The 18,847-nt window shown below is 42.2% G+C and overlaps 1 protein-coding gene across 13 annotated transcripts in view; it reads right to left on the bottom strand.

Moving 5' to 3' along the window:
• Positions 1 to 7,507: 7,507 nt before the first annotated feature.
• The window catches only part of SMARCA2 (SWI/SNF related BAF chromatin remodeling complex subunit ATPase 2), a 165,276-nt gene continuing 153,936 nt past the window's right edge, over positions 7,508 to 18,847 (bottom strand). For all 13 annotated transcript variants that reach the window (XM_075208910.1, XM_075208824.1, XM_075208873.1 and 10 more), the window contains 3 exons: positions 13,821 to 13,959; positions 10,357 to 10,499; positions 7,508 to 8,516 (listed from right to left, as the gene is read on the bottom strand). In XM_075208910.1, the coding sequence (XP_075065011.1) occupies positions 8,481 to 8,516; positions 10,357 to 10,499; positions 13,821 to 13,959 (318 nt within the window). In that variant the 3' untranslated portion in view covers positions 7,508 to 8,480. The remainder of the gene's footprint in view (positions 8,517 to 10,356; positions 10,500 to 13,820; positions 13,960 to 18,847) is intronic.

Below are 18,847 nucleotides of genomic sequence, written 5' to 3'. Positions count from 1 at the left end.
ACCTCTACTGAGTGTGGCTTTCAAAATGTTACAAATGGATAGACAACTCTTGCCAGGATTCGTGTAAAAATAATTCCACACTTAAGAGGTGGATTTTTGGTCTTATGCCCAGGCATGACAATGGCCTTTTTGTTATCACTGGCAAGAACTGCAGCAATTTTTCTTTTCAAGTGTATGAAAATCATATTGTGACATAGGAGGTGTTCAAAATTGAATAAAAAATGACTGGAAATTAGTGTTACTGAGGTTAATAATAATGTAGCTACAAAATAATACCTAAATTATGTTATTTTAGCACCAATAAATGTAATTTTTATAACAAATTGCAAAACAAAACCAAACAAAACCAAAACCAAAACCAAAACACGCAATGGCGGTTTTGCAAAACCAAAACCAAAACCAAAACACGACGGTAATCCAGATCCAAAACCGAATCCAAAACCAAAACACGGGGGTCAGTGACCATCTCTAGTAGAAACATTGCCTTTCTCTAACACAACAGAATTAATCACATGGTCATCTGTCCCATTTCTAGCAAGCATATTTTCTACCTCAAGATGTCTGTGTAAAAACAGTTTTAGATTCTAACGCAATACTATTTTTGGCATTATCATAATTATACGCATCAGATACAATAAGACATTCTCTTTCCCGGTCACCTGGGAAAATCCATGGGTCCTCTCAGTAGATTCTATCACAGTAACAGGTGTGACATTAGCATCATTACACACATCAGATATAATATGACATTCCCTTTCCCTGTCACATCCTGGTACCTAGGAAAAAATGTGGTTACTTTTGGCAAATTCTGACACAGTAACAGGTGTGGCATCAACATCATCATTAGAGACATACTGAGACAGCAACTTTCCTAAATCTGTCCCCACTAACACATTTGCAGGCATATTATCCGATACCCCTACAAGTCTTAGACCTCTTCCAGCAGCCCAATCAAGGTAAACCTTGGCCACAGGCACAGTAAGGTGAATTCCACCCACCCTTTGCACCACAATACACTTTCCTGGAATGAAGTCCTCTAACCCTACCAGTTCTGAACGCACTAGCGTAACATCGGTACCAGTGTCTCTTAACCCCACAGTTACCTAGTCACCCACAGTGACTGTTTGCAGGTTGTCCTTCTGGCCCCCTTGGGGTCCAGCAACACACAGGACAGCTGGAGTAGATTGCAGGGAAGGTACCCCCCAGAGGAGGGTGAAGTGTTCTTTTCTGGACAGGCAGTACTGATGTGCCCCACCTGGTTGCACACAAAACATCGGCAGGTGTCTCCCAAAACAGGCTTTAACCCAACCCTCCCAAAAAATGAAGAAACAGTGGGTGATGGTGTTGAGGGGGGTGGCGTTGATCCTCCTGGCCGTCCCCCTTTCCAGGCAGATTGCCCTGGCGCAAAACTCCCTCTTTTAGCTGCAGGTGCCCGGGTGACAGTGTACTTGTCAGCCAGTCTAGCTGCTTACGCAGATGATTCAGGGTCCCGATCCACTATCCATTCCTTCACATCAGCTAGGCACAAAGTGAGAAACTACTCCTGGATCATTACATTTTTCAATCCACTGTTTGAAAGAAGCAGACAGTTGGGCCACAAGTCCTGAATAAGTGTCAGAGGCACTGTGTTTTAAATCTCGGAATTTCTGCCTGTGCCCCTCTGGCATGATATTAAAACGCTGCAACAGGGCACTTATGATTGCCTCATAATCTCCATCCATCTCAGGTGCAAGATCTGCAAAGGCCTCTAATGCTTTCCCTCACAAACCAGGGGCTAAATACTGCGCCCATTGATCTTTGTGCAGTCCATACTGTCGGCACGTCTTTTCAAATCCTTGCTAAAAACCATTCAAACCCCATCTTTTTCCAATACACGGAAATTCTCTGGACGGGTCTGCTGATACCAGCCTCTCTGGCTTCTGGCTGGCGTTGGAGCTTGGCAAGCTCCAGTTGGTATCTCCTCTCTGCCTCTTGCTCGTCAGCTTCTCTTTCTGCTTGGCGCTCCGCTGCCTCCATAGCAATCTGGCACTGGCGTTCTGCAGCTTCCTTCTCCTGAACTGCTGTACAAGTTGCATTTTAGTTGTAATGTCCGCTGGGCCCAAATAATTTAGGGCACTTTGCAAATAAACGTCCTTAACAGTGTCAACACATGAACTATTAGAATCATCCGAAATTAACAATCCACTGTTTTGAGCAATATCCACAGTCAGATCCGCTCCTGAATCCTGGCTGCGCCCTTCCTAGAACACATCTACGATTTGGTGCTGATCTCTGCACGAGAGCTTCAATCAATTGCTCCTTGCTTTTGCCACTAGTGGGAATTCCTCCATCCTCTCATTGTGAAATCAGCGCCTCCTTTGTCATGGGTTTATATGTCGCAGCCATCTCCTCAGTTACTTTGCAAAATAAAAGATAGAAAAGAAAAAAACAGAGAGAGGGAAGGGAACTGTTTTGCACGTATGTCTTCAAAAACAATAATAGGCCCTGCGTTTTGTCCTTGTAAAACTATTGTATTCCTCGCAATGCTACAAATAGTTTATAAGTGCAAGGGTTAATTGCTTAAACCATGCACTTAACACTCTAAGAAATTAAATAATCCCAACACTATGCCACCAATTTGTCACGAACACGCCCCCAGCTGCCGTGACTTTGGGTGTTTGCTGTATGGGGTCTCACACAATTCCAGCCTGCAGTCTCTCTCCACCTATCACGCAGGTTATAGACCTACTGAATCGCCCCCAAACAGCGCTCACATATCACACACTTCAGGTTTTCCACCACCTATTGAATACAGGCAATAGGACCCCAATATACTCTCCCACACTGGCACCCAAGGCTTCTAGCTGCTCACAGACTAGCAAGACCCACACCAGCGAACAAAGGGTTAACTCTTCACACCTCCAGACTGTTAAACAAATGTAAATGCAAGCACACAATAAGCTTGTTAATCAAATTTATCAACAAATCACACACTGACATTCAAAGGGTTAACTTGGTCGAGCTATATTCTTCTTAACAGGCTAATGGATTCGTTAAGAGTATCAAGGAGGCAACATATTAAATTATAGATTTAATATAGAAAAGTAGAGGGCATTCAGATATAAAAAATAATTAATAAACAATTAATAGATTGAGATAACATACACAAGTCAGGGGCGCACGGAGGTTTGTCGGGGGGGTGGGGGTGGGGGGGATTTCTAAGGAAGTGGAATACATGATCAAAAACAATGAATGTCTGTGATCTGCATATCTTAAGCAGGTCTCCTCACAAAAGGGTTTGCTCAACCTAATTACCTCCTACTGGGCTAATGGTTTCCTTTTTAAAAATATTTGGTCAAACATCTATCCGAGGTGAAAATCAGGTTCATTTATGTATCAATGCAGTAATTTATTTGGGCCCTGACATTCAATATTCTATTTCATCATATCAGATTTATGCTCTTATCCTGACACCGCCCTTTATTAAATCTTGTCCTTAGACTGCATTTGCAGAGTGGCGCCAATCCCAATAAACGGCAATGAAGCCAAGGGAGAATTGTTAAGCTTACCCTGTTTAATAAAATGAACAACTTCCTTTTTCACTAGAAAATGTCAGTGGCTTGTTTAGTTGCATCTACATTTAAGAAGCACAATTTTCTTTGTTAATTTGTGCATATATTAGAAACACTTTTAGGATCTCTCTCTATGTTGGTTACAAGCAAACTAGACGAGTTGTGTCTGCCTCCTCTTTGCCTGCATTTTAAGACCTCTGGCAAGTACTGCCACAAGAGTAACACGGACAGGGCTCTTGGGAGACAAAAGTATTATATGGAAGTGGTGACAAACAACGGGTACTCTACTGGATATGGAGCTTTGCAAGCAAGCTTAGTAACTCCATATCACCTAACACCACTGAGGTCAGAAAAGAGGTGAGGCATCATTAGAAATGGGTACGAAATGGGTGGACCAGGGTATGGTTTGTGCTGCTTGATCTAACTTGTCTTGATTTCCAATTGTGAATTATGTCAGGTATGTATAAACTTTGTAGTTAAAAAAAAAAAAAAAAGGATTCCACCATTAACACTCCACTATAAATATCTGTCACTGTGTGGATTTCTTTTTTCTTTTTATAGCTTTGCCTTATAGTGGTCTACTGTTCTGCTATGGCTGTAATTGTCTACTTCAGGGCTGGGCCTTGTAATTTTGCTCTGTGAGTTGGCAACTGGAATTGTGTAAATATTCACACCTATTAAAACTTAACCGATTGTGCTACACTTATTACCGTACCCCCCTTTTCCTGGCTCCCCCTGCCCATTGAGAGTAGGAACCACAGCTAACAAGAGCTCCAGCTGACATCCACCCTCGCTGATTGTAAAACAACAAGCTGCATCTGTGTAAGTGCTCCCAGTATATAATATCACAATTGCACACTATGTATTACACTAGGTATCTTTTTCTCCTTTTTCCTTTCTCTATCTAATAAACTATGTGGATTAACAAATTGACAGGAACAGAAAGACCTTTAAAACCAAGAAGCACCTGAGCACAAAAGACACTTCTACTAAGGAATCATCCCTGGAACATTCATTTAAGGAACTATTAGCCTTGAAATTAGAAATTGATTAAGTACTGGCATCTGATAGTACAAACTGCATATTCCTTCACACATACCAATCCATTCCATATATTTGGCTACAGATCCATTTGCAACTTAAAATTTACTTAAACCAAGCCCACCCCCTTGTCCCCATTCAAATTCCCTTCCTAAATTGCACCTTCATACCTGTATGTATACAATATTTTTTATCTATTAATGCTTTATTTACATGCGCCATACTCATTTGCGTGCATATGCCTAAATCAAGCAAAGTGCATATTTTAGGTATGGTTTAAAAAAAAACAAACTGCAAACTGTTTTTTGTCCATTTAGACTATTAATCGATTTTTAGTAAGCTTAAGCTCAGTTTGTGATAAATGAGTGCTATACTGGTACTGCTCTATGAGGCCTTTAAACCAGTCTGTAATAGCTGTGGCCTTGATCACTCCTGAACAACATCATGGTGGGTACTTTGCAGTACATCTTACACAAACATGTATTTTTGCTATACTCTGCTTTTACAATGAAACATCAGAAAGCATTTCGGCTTCATGCATAGTTTTATAAATAAAATGAAATATGAAGATAAAAAGACATATATTGTGGTGGAAATACCAGGGTTATTGGTCTTTCATAGTCTGAGGTTCACTAGGCTGATCTGCTAACTAAGGATTACAGCACTTTTGAGCTATTTGCACTATGTTCATTTATACATCTTTTAGCATAATATGGTGTTTTTGATACTATTGCAATCACTTTTTGAAGTGACATGAGACCTGCAAGAAATAAAGGGGGTGCAATGAGAACAACTTGTATCAAATCACAGCATTACAATGTTAACAGCAGCATTTTGTTTTAGCAAACACCCATGTGTGTCCATGGAGACTAGTTTGAAATGGGAGGGACTAATGTAGCCAATCAATATGTAGCCAATACGGGCATCTAAATGTTAACAGTAAAAGTAATGTTAAGTAACGCAAGGCTACTGACCAACCAACCTCTATATGAAATAGTTAATATGCCCAACTTGTTAGTCATTTTAAAAACCCTTCATAAATATGCTTGTAGCTGTGGAATCTATGTATGTAGTAAAAGAGGATAAAATTGTGAGTTCTAAATCCTTTCATGCTACCAACCATAGCAGTGACTATGTCTGCCAGCACTTACTTGCAGATTGATGTCACACTATGTATGAGAGTCTCAAGAGGTTAATGTACATGTCATATTATGATATCTTACAATCCTTTCCAGACAAAACATGGCACATTCAGAGAAATGTTCAATTAGGAGAATTACACTGAAATTCTTTGCTTTCATTCATGACCAGATGAAATCCACTTGGTAAAATTTATAGACAGGAGCTTTTCTTTCTATTTTTACAACAGATATAATGCTTTGGTTTTAAGAACAATCTTTATAAAATAACATTAATCATTATTTTTTAACATAATATAAAACATTTAGGATTTCATAACAACATTCTGTGACAATTGAATTATACATTGAAATAACCAATTAACAAGGGGAGTTGTCATTTGCCTGACCTCATAAACATACAACAGTTTCAAAGCTTAATTTTTCCTTTTAAAAATTAATCGTAGCTGCAGTTCTGGCTTTCTCTGCAGTGCAATCGTAGACTTAACAATACAGGGTACTATCGAATGAGGCTGGCAGCCATGTTTATGACTAACATGTACATGCAATGAAACATTTTCCCGAATGAAATAAAAAAAAAAGTACAATTAGTAATTGAAATGTCCTGTTTCTTCATCCTTAAACATTACATTTCATATGACTGAAAAGGATTTTTAAAATGGTGATTAAAAAAAAAAAATAAATAAATCCCAGCCCTTGTGCTATTTTGCAGTGACAAATATCCTTTGTGATATAAACAGCCACTTCTCCATAAAGTATACTCATTTTAAAAGTTTTGCTTTTCGACAGATAAGACAAATGCACCTCGTATTACTGTATGTGCGAGGGCAATTGGCATGCCTTGTGTAGGCTGTTATACTGGGAATATTAAGAGCCTGCATGATACATACTTCATACATTAATAGCTGCAGTGACCCCATGCTTTTTGAGCGAGTGGCCATTGCTAAGAAAAATTGCTTTCCTGAAACACATTCAAAGTGCAAATACGTTCTCTAAAAATACAGAAAGTTCTACATATATGTACTTGTGAAGATTTCAATGTGCTTTTCGTTCAAAAACCTCTTTTTGTAGCTAGCAATTTCATGTTTTATTGGACAACTGCACGATATATAGAAATACAGTATATTATACAAGGTATGTGTAGTACAGTACTAAAGCCTTTTTTGACCAAGGTATATATTTCACTACTGAAGTAATCCACACTTTTAAGGAGCTTTCATTTTGCAATTTCCTTTGTCCACAAAGTAGAAGTGATTGGTAAAGCACATAATGAATGGGCAAACAGCGCGAGGCTGTGTAAAACTGAAGTCTACAATCACATCACTATTACAGGGCCGCTACAGCTGGCCACACATATGACGCTTTAGTTGGCCAACAGAAGAAGTAGACTTGAAATTGCCATCTGTGTAGGGTTCCACCGACCACCAAAGATGGCCAAAGAATGATTGAAATCCTTTGGGCGACTAAGATTGTTATTTCTTTGCAATAATCTGCCGACCGAATTAATGTGGCCCCTTAGAACCGGTGCATGGCCAAATCCAACAAAGATCTAGTTATATAGTGAGGAGGATTAGTGTGGGTGGCCAGCGTGAGTATGGCAATAGTGACAGTTTCCAAGGACAATTCAAAGCCATCAACATTTGCCCTCCTTCATTTCTGTCCCCATCTCTGCTCATTAACCTGGGTGGGAGTCTTTGATCTCTCTTACTACTAATTCAGTGTGAATAATTGGAACAGAAATCATTTTCTCCTAGTTAGGAAAACACAATAACACGGTTTTCTCAAAATTGCTGGGATTTTATTTGCCTCAGGCTTATGAATTGCAACCAAAGACATTGTGCAAAGAAAGCAAAGATTAAGTACACTTTAGGGAAAAGCTGATTATCCACATTGGTAACAAAGGTCAATTTGAAGACAAAAAAAGAGCAGGGAGAAATAAGCATTCCATTATAATATATATAGTTTGCAACAATTAATAACAGGTTTACCTAAACTTCTTCATAACAAATAGAAATTGTAATAGAAAAAAAAAATACTTTAGCCATATAGTTAATGTAGATCTTTGTGTTCAAAGAGCTTTACCTTGGAAAATAATGGGAGGGAGGAAGGGTAAAAAAATATGAAAACAATTACTGCATATTAACACTTTGTGAGGCAGCTGAGCCATAGCATGCAAAGCAATAGACTGCAGGCCCTTCCAGCGCCAAAAGAGTTAATCAGTATTTGAAAGTTGCATATATGTACCAAAATTATATTTTAAAAAAAACAAACAAAACTGAACCACAGCAACATAAAAAAAACCTCTAAATTGCCTGACGAAAAATAAAATAGCCAGATACTTCTATCGGTTTGTCCCAGTTCACGTCTACAAAATATTATGTTATCAGCTTTGTGCTGATGATAGCCGCACCATAGTATAGGAAACCAGGCACAGGGAAACCATTTCCAGGTGAAAGTCGACCCACAGAAATATACTACTGATCCACAGTTTTCCATCAAAAAATGAGTGACTTGCTTCATATTGGAGGCCCATTTTGGTCACAATATGTTACAAAAACGTTTATTAAACTTTTTTTTTTTTTTTTTACACGATGAGATCATGTATGTCTGGCACTAGTCTAATGTTACTTCTAGATGATGAGTACGGAACCAACCCCATTGTGTAATTTTTCTTTATTAGAAAAAAATCATTGGATGGGTTGAAACTAGAAAATGAAGAACTCTGTCCAAAAAACAAGTTTCATGAAAGTCACTCGTCATCACTTCCACTTACTTCGGACTGATCCTAGGGAAAGATGCAAAAATGTACATTAACAAAGAGAATATTTTTTTATTCTTCACATTATATTTCCGTTTTAAAAAATAAGCTGTTACATTTGTATGATACGGTGTCATATTCATTTATTCGTGACCGCATCAAGTTTGGCCCACCCCCTCATAATACACTATTGTGTTTGTCTTCTAGCCTGCATGACAGAATGTTAACTGAGCAACCAGCCTGTGCAAAACTTTGTTGGTCTTAAATTTTGGTCTGCATGACATACAATATACACCGATCAGCCACAACATTAAAACCACCTGCCTAATCTTATCTCCCCATGCCGTCAAAACAGCTCTGACCCGTCAAGGCATGGACTACACAAGACCTCTGAAGGTATCCGTTAGCATCTGGCACCAAGACTTTAGCAGCAGATCCTTTAAGTACTGTAAGCTGCGAGGTGGGGCCTCCAAGGCTCGGACTTGTTTTATCAGCCGAAGGTAGTCAAATTTCCGATATCAATCATTCCCACAACAGTGGCATAGACAATAGAATAGCGAACGGGATTATACGGAAATATGAAAAATACAGACATACCTAAAAAGTGCCATCCCTGATTTCCGACATCCCTTGCATAAATCGCGATACCACAAAATACAGGCAGTATGACTGGCGACACTTCAAACCATGACATCTACATTCTCGACATTGAGGTGGAAATGAAAGGACCCGCTGGCTGTCTGATGTAGACGCCTTACTAAAAAATATGAAAATAAAAATGGTAGCCCCCCCTATAAACACTATTAACCATAGCGCTGGCAAGGTTAATAGTGTTTATACCAAGCACCCTCACGCTGTTTTGTACTATTTTTTTAGTAAGGCATCTACATTAGACAGCCAGCGGGACCTCTCATTGCCCTCTTAATGTCGCGAATGTAAATGTCGTGGTTTGAAGCGTCGCCAGTCATACTGCCTGCAGTATGTCTGCAATTAATAAGCAATGTAATTTCTTTTTATACTCTGTATATGTGGTGTCGCAATTTATCCAAGGGATGTCGGAAATCAGAGATGTCACTTTTTAGGTTTGTCTGTATTTTTTATATGCCGGTATAACCCCGTTCAGCATTTTATTGTCTATTTCACGGTTGTCGGAATATTTCCATTCATAATTACGTACCCCACCCTTTCCAGCACATCCCAGAAATGATCAATCGGATTGATATCTAGTGAATTTGGAGGCCAAATTAACACCTTGAACTCATGTCATATTCCTCAAACCAATCCTGAACAATTTTTGCAGTGTGGCAGCGCACATTATCCTGCTAAAAGAGGCTACTGCCATTAGGGAATACAGTTGCCTTAGTCTTTAACAATGCACGTGAAAGCCAGGACCCAAAGTTTCCCAGCAGAACATTGCCCAGAGCATTACACTGCCTCCGCCAGCTTGCCTTCTGCATATGGCACCCTGGTGCCATCTCTTCTCCAGGTATATGATGCACATATGCAGCTAGCTGTCCACATGATGTAAAAGAAAATGTGATTCATTAGACCAGGCCACCTTCTTCCACTACTCCATGATCCAGTTCTGGTCTTCATATGCCCATTGTAGGCGCTTTCGGCGGTGGACAGGAGTGAGCATGAGCACTCAGACCGGTCTGTGGCTACGCAGCAAGCTGCAATCACTGTGTGTTCTGACACTTTTCTATCATAGACAGCATTAACTGTCTATGATCAATGCTATCCACTTCACTTGCCAGTGATTTTAATGTTGTGGCTGATTGGTATATGAACTAGCAAATGAAAATGGTCCTCTGTAAAGGTTCGTTTGGGGGCTGGAATGTTTGTGTAAGCTGCTTTCAGAACTCACATTATCTTCTTGATCTTCATCACTGTCATAGTCGCTGACAACTGGCTTGGCTTTACCACGACTCTGTCGTTTCTTTCCCTTCCCCTTGTCTCGGTTCTTGTCATCCTTCTTATTCAACTTGATTTTCACCTTCACAGATTTTGCTAAAACAGATAGTTATCGCATTAATTCACATAAATGGGTGATGGAAATTGATTATATTTAAATTAAAATTTATGACAGGGAGCTAAAAATATGTACTGAAAATGGGATATCTTTAGCGGGCCTAGGAAAAAACCTAGACATTTTCATTTCCAAAAAGTCTCACTGTATAGCGAGACAGCAAACATGTAGCACCAGGAGTTGAGATACTGAGGGTGATGAAAAGTAGGCCCATTGTTGAACAAAAGACAGACAGTCGGCCTATCTAATTTCCATGTTTTGTGGGGATTCATTTTGTAATTATTTTTTTTCTAGGATCTACTGGGTTTTCTACTAGTAAAACATTTAAAAATATAATAAACTTAGTTTGAAATAGATTTGTCTCGTTCTTCCAAAGATAGAGAGCTAATATGTATTCTTTAAAAGGCTCAGGGAGTTGTAAGGGCAGAAGCAGGTTCTGTTTTTAACTTTTCAATAGTCATTTGTTTGGGACGTGTGTGTGTGTAAAGCACGTGGGCAGAGGGGACGTGTGTGTGTGTGTGTAAAGCACGTGGGCAGAGGGGACGTGTGTGTGTAAAGCATGTGGGAAGAGGAGACGTGTATGTGTGTAAAGCACGTGGGAAGAGGAGACGTGTGTGTGTGTAAAGCACGTGGGCAGAGGGGACGTGTGTGTGTGTAAAGCACGTGGGCAGAGGGGACGTGTGTGTGTGTAAAGCACGTGGGCAGAGGGGACGTGTGTGTGTGTGTGTGTAAAGCACGTGGGCAGAGGGGACGTGTGTGTGTGTAAAGCACGTGGGCAGAGGGGACGTGTGTGTGTAAAGCACGTGGGCAGAGGGGACGTGTATGTGTGTGTGTAAAGCACGTGGGCAGAGGGGACGTGTATGTGTGTAAAGCACGTGGGCAGAGGGGACGTGTATGTGTGTGTGTAAAGCACGTGGGCAGAGGGAACGTGTATGTGTAAAGCACGTGGGCAGAGGGAATGTGTATGTGTGTGTGTGTAAAGCACGTGGGCAGAGGGGACGTGTATGTGTGTGTGTAAAGCACGTGGGCAGAGGGGACGTGTATGTGTGTGTGTAAAGCACGTGGGCAGAGGGGACGTGTAAGTGTGTGTGTAAAGCACGTGGGCAGAGGGGACGTGTATGTGTGTGTGTAAAGCACGTGGGCAGAGGGAATGTGTGTGTGTGTAAAGCACGTGGGCAGAGGGGACGTGTGTGTGTAAAGCACATGGTCAGAGGGGACATGTGTGTGTGTGTAATGCACGTGGGCAGAGGGGACGTGTGTGTACAGCACGTGGGCAGAAGGGTACGTGTGTGTGTGTGTGTGTGCACGTGGACAGAGGGGGACGTATGTGTGTAAAGCATGTGGACAGAGGGGGACGTGTGTGTGTGTAAAGCATGTGGACAGAGGGGGACGTGTGTGTGTGTAAAGCACGTGGGCACAGGGGGACGTGTGTAAAGCATGTGGGCACAGGGGGACGTGTGTAAAGCACGTGGGCACAGGGAGACATGAATGGCAATATGTGCGTGTGTGTGTGGGGGGTAGCTACCTGTTTTTATTTGTACTGGGCCCTACAATTTCTGATGGCAGCCCTGATGTGGGGTGACACTGCCAGATGTATGATGTCATGACGTGAGTGAATTCTCTGTACAGCGCTGCGGAATTAGTGGTGCTATATAGATGATGATGATTAAATCTAATGCCTAAGGACTTCCTTCTTTTAAACATTAAAACACATACAAAATTCTGATTGTAAAAGCTTCTGAAGCTTTTACATAAATCATTTTAAAAATGATTATTAGTGCTTTTATATAAACAAAATGTGATTTAGGGTTTGTGGTCCTTTACGTAAACAAGATGTTGCACTTGAATGTTGAGTACAGTTTCTGTGAAAGAACCTGTTGCACAAGAACTACTATTATACTTAATACAAAGTTATTTCCCCAATGTTCAGTTTATTGCAGCTGTGTTTCTACAGAAATAGATAATATAAGTCCTTGAAGGCAGGATAAACTTTTTACACTACAAACAAACCATGGAAAAAATGGCACTCTCATTATTGTGTCAAACCAGAAAGTATATGACATTGCTTTGTTTGGGAGTGCCAAAGTACCATCTTTGAATCTATTACATATGACCTTGGATAAACACATTAGTGCTCTGTTTATAGCATGTGCCTTAACTCATAGCAACTAGATTTGTCATTTTTCTACCGCTGAAAGCAAACAGTTAATTGGTCTTTATTGTTTACATTTATTCAAATAGCACTAGAGTTCTAAATAAGTGCAACAGTGGTATATGTGCCATGTTTTCAACAGGTTAAAAGAGGACATGAATATCTTCAAGGTGAATGACCCAGCTACTCAGACAAAACAGCAATACAGACTATAGACTATATTTTACAGCCATATAACAGCATGCACCGAGTGCACAGTAATAAGCATGTTACTATGTCCTTAGTTATGAACAAACAATCATGTCAGGAAATGCAATAAAACTAGTTTTAGCCCAGAAAGCAGTATATATCAAAGCCTACAACATGTAATCATGTATGAGAATGTTAAGAAATAGGAGCTCTCCTGTTTGTTGGATCTATCACTTGTGCAATTAGTGCTACTACTATGTGTAGGATCATTCTTGCAGCTCACAGATTCAGTTGGCTGCTAGACAAATAGTTGCAAGCTTCATTCAGCTCTCAGTCTGGCAGCCTCAGGTGTGCAATAATCTACCACACTCATACAGCTAATCATCCTGCAGATTTGATTGGTGCAGTCTTTATAAACCTCTTCCTGGCAGCATACCAATGCTTTCTGTTTTACCTAGTGTGCCTTGTAACCTGACCTGTTCTGCTACCATTGTTTGACCCGGATTGTTTATAGAAATTGTTGTCTTCTCCCCTCCTGAGTTTGTTAAACGGATATGCTCTCATACTTTTACCTGCCCTGACCTCTGGCTTGTTTCAAGGATTCTGTGGTCTTCTCTACTCCCTGCCTGACTGACTTTGAGCTCTGCAAATACATTCTGGCTGCTAACTACCTGTTACGGTGAGTTGTCTACGTCATCAGACAAGTGCTAGACTACTCCACATTAACCTTTGCCTATCTGGCTCAGAGTCTGCTAATATATCCAGGTTGCTCATTACCTCCTACTGTGTTCTGTCCTCTCCACCAGGCAGGTGCTAGATCAACAACGGCTACTACCTGAGCCTAAGGTCTGGGGGGCAACTGAGTACTGTGGAGCATAACAAGTTCTCGGAAAGGGGGCTACTAAAGGTGAATATCTTACAAAGCTGAAGATGTGGTAGGTCCTTTTAAATATGGACTTACACTCAGATTCTGATTCATCTTCATCCTCCTCATCATCATCATCATCATCAATGCTGTCTTCTTCACTCTCATCTTCCTTAGCAATCTTTTGTCTTGCGCTCTTAAAGACTGATTGTAGAACAATGGAATCCTCATATATCTAGACAAAAGGCAGAGTAGGTAAATGTGCTTAAAATCACAACTTTTTGCTACTAATACACACTCAATAGAGGCAAATCTATAAAAAAAAAAATGCTTTTCTGTATCTTCCAGTGAGTTTTATCAACCTCTGAAAACAGCCACCTGTATTTCACAGGGCAGGAATATAATCCCGAATCAAAAACGGGATTTATACTTACGATAAATCTTTTTCTCTGAGTCCATCTGGGGGACACTCCTTAACCATGGGGTTGAGTCGGGGGGACGAGTCTGGCACCCAAAGAGTTAACTTTTTTCAGCTGACAGCATATCACCCCGCCAATTCCCACATACCTCAGTTTGATTACAAAAGCCATTAGGAAGATAGGCCAAATCAACAAAGACACACCACTCAACAGAGGGGGGAGTGGAGACAAAACAACGAAAAGACGGGGGGGGATCGGAGTGTCCCCCAGATGGACTCAGAGAAAAAGATTTATCGTAAGTATAAATCCCGTTTTCTCTTTCATCCATCTGGGGGACACTCCTTAACCATGGGGACTTACAAAAGCAATCCCTCTGAAGGGTGGGACCGCTCTGATCTCCTTGCACGCAGAACACTACGGCCAAAGGAGGCGTCCCCAGACGCAAATATATTAAATTGGTAGAATTTCGTAAAGGTATGGACCGAGGACCAGGTGGCTGCTCTGCACAGCTGGTCCGCCGTGGCTCCATTACGAGCCGCCCAAGACGCCCCAAACGACCGGGTAGAATGGGCAACAATACGTTTCGGCACAGGGAGATTAATACGGACATAAGCCTCCCTAATAGTCAGGGTAAGCCATCTGGCAATAGTTTGCTTAGATGCTGGCCATCCCCGTTTGGAAAAGTCAAACAACACAAATAGAGACTCTGTCTTACGTATCTTTGCAGATCTCTTAACATATATACGTAATGCCCTCACTACGTGCAAATATTTGTCTTTGTTCCAGGAGTCTGAGGGTCCTCTCTCTACGGGACCCTGTAGGGCAGGTTTTACCTGCAGCCCCAAGGCCTTGCTAGGACGTCCCTTACCAGTGGATCCCTTGTTGTTGCGCAGAACTCTGGGACTTCCCTGTCTTTTGTTCGGTTCTTGTCCAGCAACCACCAGGTGAGGACCTACCTCCTCCACTGGTACCTCGAACATGGGAATGCTCCTCTGGGGTGGGACCCTGCCCAGGGTAAGGTCGCGAAAGATGTCACCATCTTTCCCAGCAGCTTCAAAGACCTGGCTACTGACAGCCTCTTCTCTGACAGGATCCTGCCTGTCCACTCCATCTAGGACCTCAACTTGTCCTGTGAAGACAACCTTCTGCTACGTACCAAGTCCCTCACTAGTTTCAAGAAACTCATTCTTAGACAAGGGATTCTCTGTGACCCTTTCAGACTCCAGAAGTTCGGTCATAGACTGAAAAACCCGTCTAGCCTTAGCACCCTGAATGGGTGTGACTAAAACTTTTTCCCTTACTGGACATTCTAAGCCTGTATAGCTTCGTCTGAACGAAGCAAATCGACAGCCCTGAGCTCTTTCTGATTTGACAGAAGCCAGCAAGGTAATTTTTTTCAAAACCTGAGGTGAGCTGGTCCCATGAATTCTATCACGATATTCTGGACCTACTCGTCTACCGAGGACCCTGTCTGCTGCCGGGCAAACCAAAGCAGCCGTCCTCCCACCCCACCCTCTGGAACCAGAGGTGGGTGGTAGTCATGCTGCTGGTCTATACGGCAGCTTGGCGGAAGAAGCTCTCCGCGCCACAGCGGCAAAGGATGACCTTCCCCTACGGGAATGTCTCCTGGATTCCACAGCCCCTGGACTGGTAGTCTTGCCTCTGCCAGACCCACCCCTGTAAGGAGGCTGTCTAAAAGAACTAAACCTAGGCCTAGCCCTAGGTCTTGGAGTATTTACAGGCAAGGACGTCTTCTTGCCCCCTGAAGCCTGTAAAATCCAAGAGTCTAATTCTGGACCAAATAACATCCCACCCGTATACGGGATGGATTCTAATGATCGTTTAGACTCTGAATCCACATTCCAAGCCCTTAACCATAACGCCCTTCTAGCTACTTCAGCTGTAGCTGAAATAGACAAAGCTATGGAGGCCGAATTATGGGCCGCTTCATATGCATAGCCTGCTGCCTCCCTTAGCTGCATTGCCAGAGGCATTAATCTGAATCCTGCAAGGCAGACTAACTGCCCTGCCCAGACTTCCATGGCCCTAGCTACCCAGGTAGAGGACAATGCTGGCCTGAGGCTAATACCGGCGGCCGAGAAGATCGACTTCAGCAGGGATTCTAATTTCTTGTCAGTCGCGTCCTGTAAGGTCGCTGACCCTGGTACAGGTAGTGTAGTCTGACGAACCAATCTCGCCACAGGTGTATCTACCTTTGCCACCTGTTCCCAACGGGTCATATCCTCCTCCTGAAGGGGATACAATACGCCAAACTTCCTTGGCATAGAGAACCTTTTATCTGGATATTTCCAAGAGGCCTCTACAATATCCCTCAACTCAACTGAGGGAGGGAACCTGACCACCTGCTTAGAAGCCTTCTTAAAGAGGGAGCGGTCCAAGGACTTCGTCTCCTCTACTTCAGCAAACCCCAGGGTCTGACGAACTGCTCTTACCAGATCGTCCATACCCTGGTGCCTAGAGTTTCCTTCTGACTCTATAATGGACACATCTGAATCGTCCAACAATTCCCCCTCCTCCTCTCAGGAACTCTTAGAGTTTGACACTGACCACAGCGCTTTAGCTGTTTGTCTACGTCTTTTAACACTACGCTTGTGTCTGGGGTTCTCCAGTAGATGGGTAAGCCGGTCCAGGCTTTTAGCCACCGCTGACCAACCCACCTCTCCCATCTGGGAAACCCCCGGGAGGGAAATACACCGACCCCTGGGGAAAATGACTCATTTGTCATTCCTACTGTTATACCCTGAGAAACCACAGATGTAGCTGGGACCTCAACTGGTTTAGATAACAGATTTACAAGGGTATTAACTCCCTGTGTTAAGCAGCCCACTCAGGAGGATCTACCGTTATGGTGGAGGTGTCTATAGGCTGCTGGTGCAGCCTGCACTGTGGCTCCTGTGAGAGCCCCCCCTGATCCAGCCGTTCACTTGTTAGTTTAATATTACATTTTGAACAGACATTATGTTTGGTACGTGTTTTGCTTTTATCTGCGATCACAAGATAAGAAAAACTAAATCACTTTTCAAAATTCACAAACACTTCTCCAATTTATCAGAAAATACAGATTAGGTTATATTAACATATCATAGTATTTCTGATTTAAATAAGACAGGCTTGGAGAACTTTATAGTTTTCTCATAAACAGTTCTCTCAACACATCATTGTCTTATAATATACATGTCTACACATGCACACACATACACATAGAAGAAATAAAAGTGATACTCAGCGGGGAAGATATGTGTCAACAGTGCACTTCTCTTCAAATGACTGCTGCAACTGTCCTCCTTTAAAGCTTGGCGCCAAAAAGGGATCTTCCACGTGCTCACTCAGCGGGGGAGGGGAAGAGGTGCTTCTCAACACATTCCCCTACCACTGGAATCTCCTTCTGTGTCTCTGCTAACAGCGATTTCCCCATTCTACTTAGGTGAAATCCTGTTGCTTTATCTTTCTCACATTTTGCTACCACACCGCAAAATACAGGTACATATTTATCTATGAACCAGTCAAAAGATAGTATTTCTGTTCCTTTTCTTCTATATAGAGAGTATAAGGTATAATTAGTCAAGCTGAAAGGCTGCAGCACCTGGGCCCATTTAGCATTACATTTGGAACAGACAATATGTTTGGCACGCCCAAACACTTCCACAACCTTTATCAGAAAATACAGACTAGGTTATTTAACATATCATAGTATTTCTGATTAAATAAGACAGGTTTGGAGAACTTTATAGTTTTCCTTAAACACAGTTCTCTCAACACCTCTAAGTCTTATAAAACACATGCATACACAGAAGAAACAAAGTGATACTTAGCGTGGAAGATATGTGTCAACAGTGCACTTCTCTCCAAATGACTGTTGCATCTGTCCTCCTTTTGAACTTTGGCGTAAAAAAGGGATCTTCCACATGCTCACTCAGCAGGGGGGGAAGCGGTGTTCCTCAAACACATTCCCCTTCCACTGGCTCTTCTTCTGTGTTGTTTACTTTAACAGCGTTTTGCCCTTTCTCTTATATTAGGGGAAAACCTGTTAGAATGTGTTCCCCGCTAGTGCTATTCAAAGCGCGCCATCCTCAAGAATTCACTGCCATCCCCATGGGAGGAGGAACTTGGTATACTCCAGCTGGCTTCCGGGGAACCTCAGCAGTAAAGGCGCTCTCTGCCTAATGGCAGCGCCCGTCCTGCATCAGCGGGGAGAGTCTCTTGCCGGCTGCTTCCCGCTGTGAGAAGCGCTTCTTACCTCTCTGTCAGCGGGGCGGGGCGGCCGGCCGCCCCCCCCCCCCCCCCCCCCGACAGGCGCTTCTCCCACGAGTCAGCTCCGTTTGCACGGAGCTGACTCGTGCACTGCCTCTCGCCACTGTCAAAAGAAAAAAAACTGCAAAAGAAAAGGAAAAAACCTATATCAGTGAACCCTGTTCACTGTCTCTCTTGGAGCTCTTCAGGTGCAATCTTCTTCCAAGGGCACCCAATTCAAACTGAGGTATGTGGGAATTGGCGGGGGTGATATGCTGTCAGCTGAAAAAAGTTAACTCTTTGGGTGCCAGACTCCTCCCCCCCATGGTTAAGGAGTGTCCCCCAGATGGATGAAAGAGAAATGTATTTTTTATCATATTTATTTTGTGATATCTAGAAAAATTATAGATAGCATAGCATTTAATATATAAAGCTATTTAGAAAGCTGTGAAA

Source organism: Mixophyes fleayi, chromosome 1, assembly GCF_038048845.1.
Source record: "Mixophyes fleayi isolate aMixFle1 chromosome 1, aMixFle1.hap1, whole genome shotgun sequence".
Classification (NCBI taxonomy): domain Eukaryota; kingdom Metazoa; phylum Chordata; class Amphibia; order Anura; family Limnodynastidae; genus Mixophyes; species Mixophyes fleayi.
Note: the sequence above shows the minus strand (reverse complement) of the source record. Positions and strands in the feature narration are given on the sequence as shown.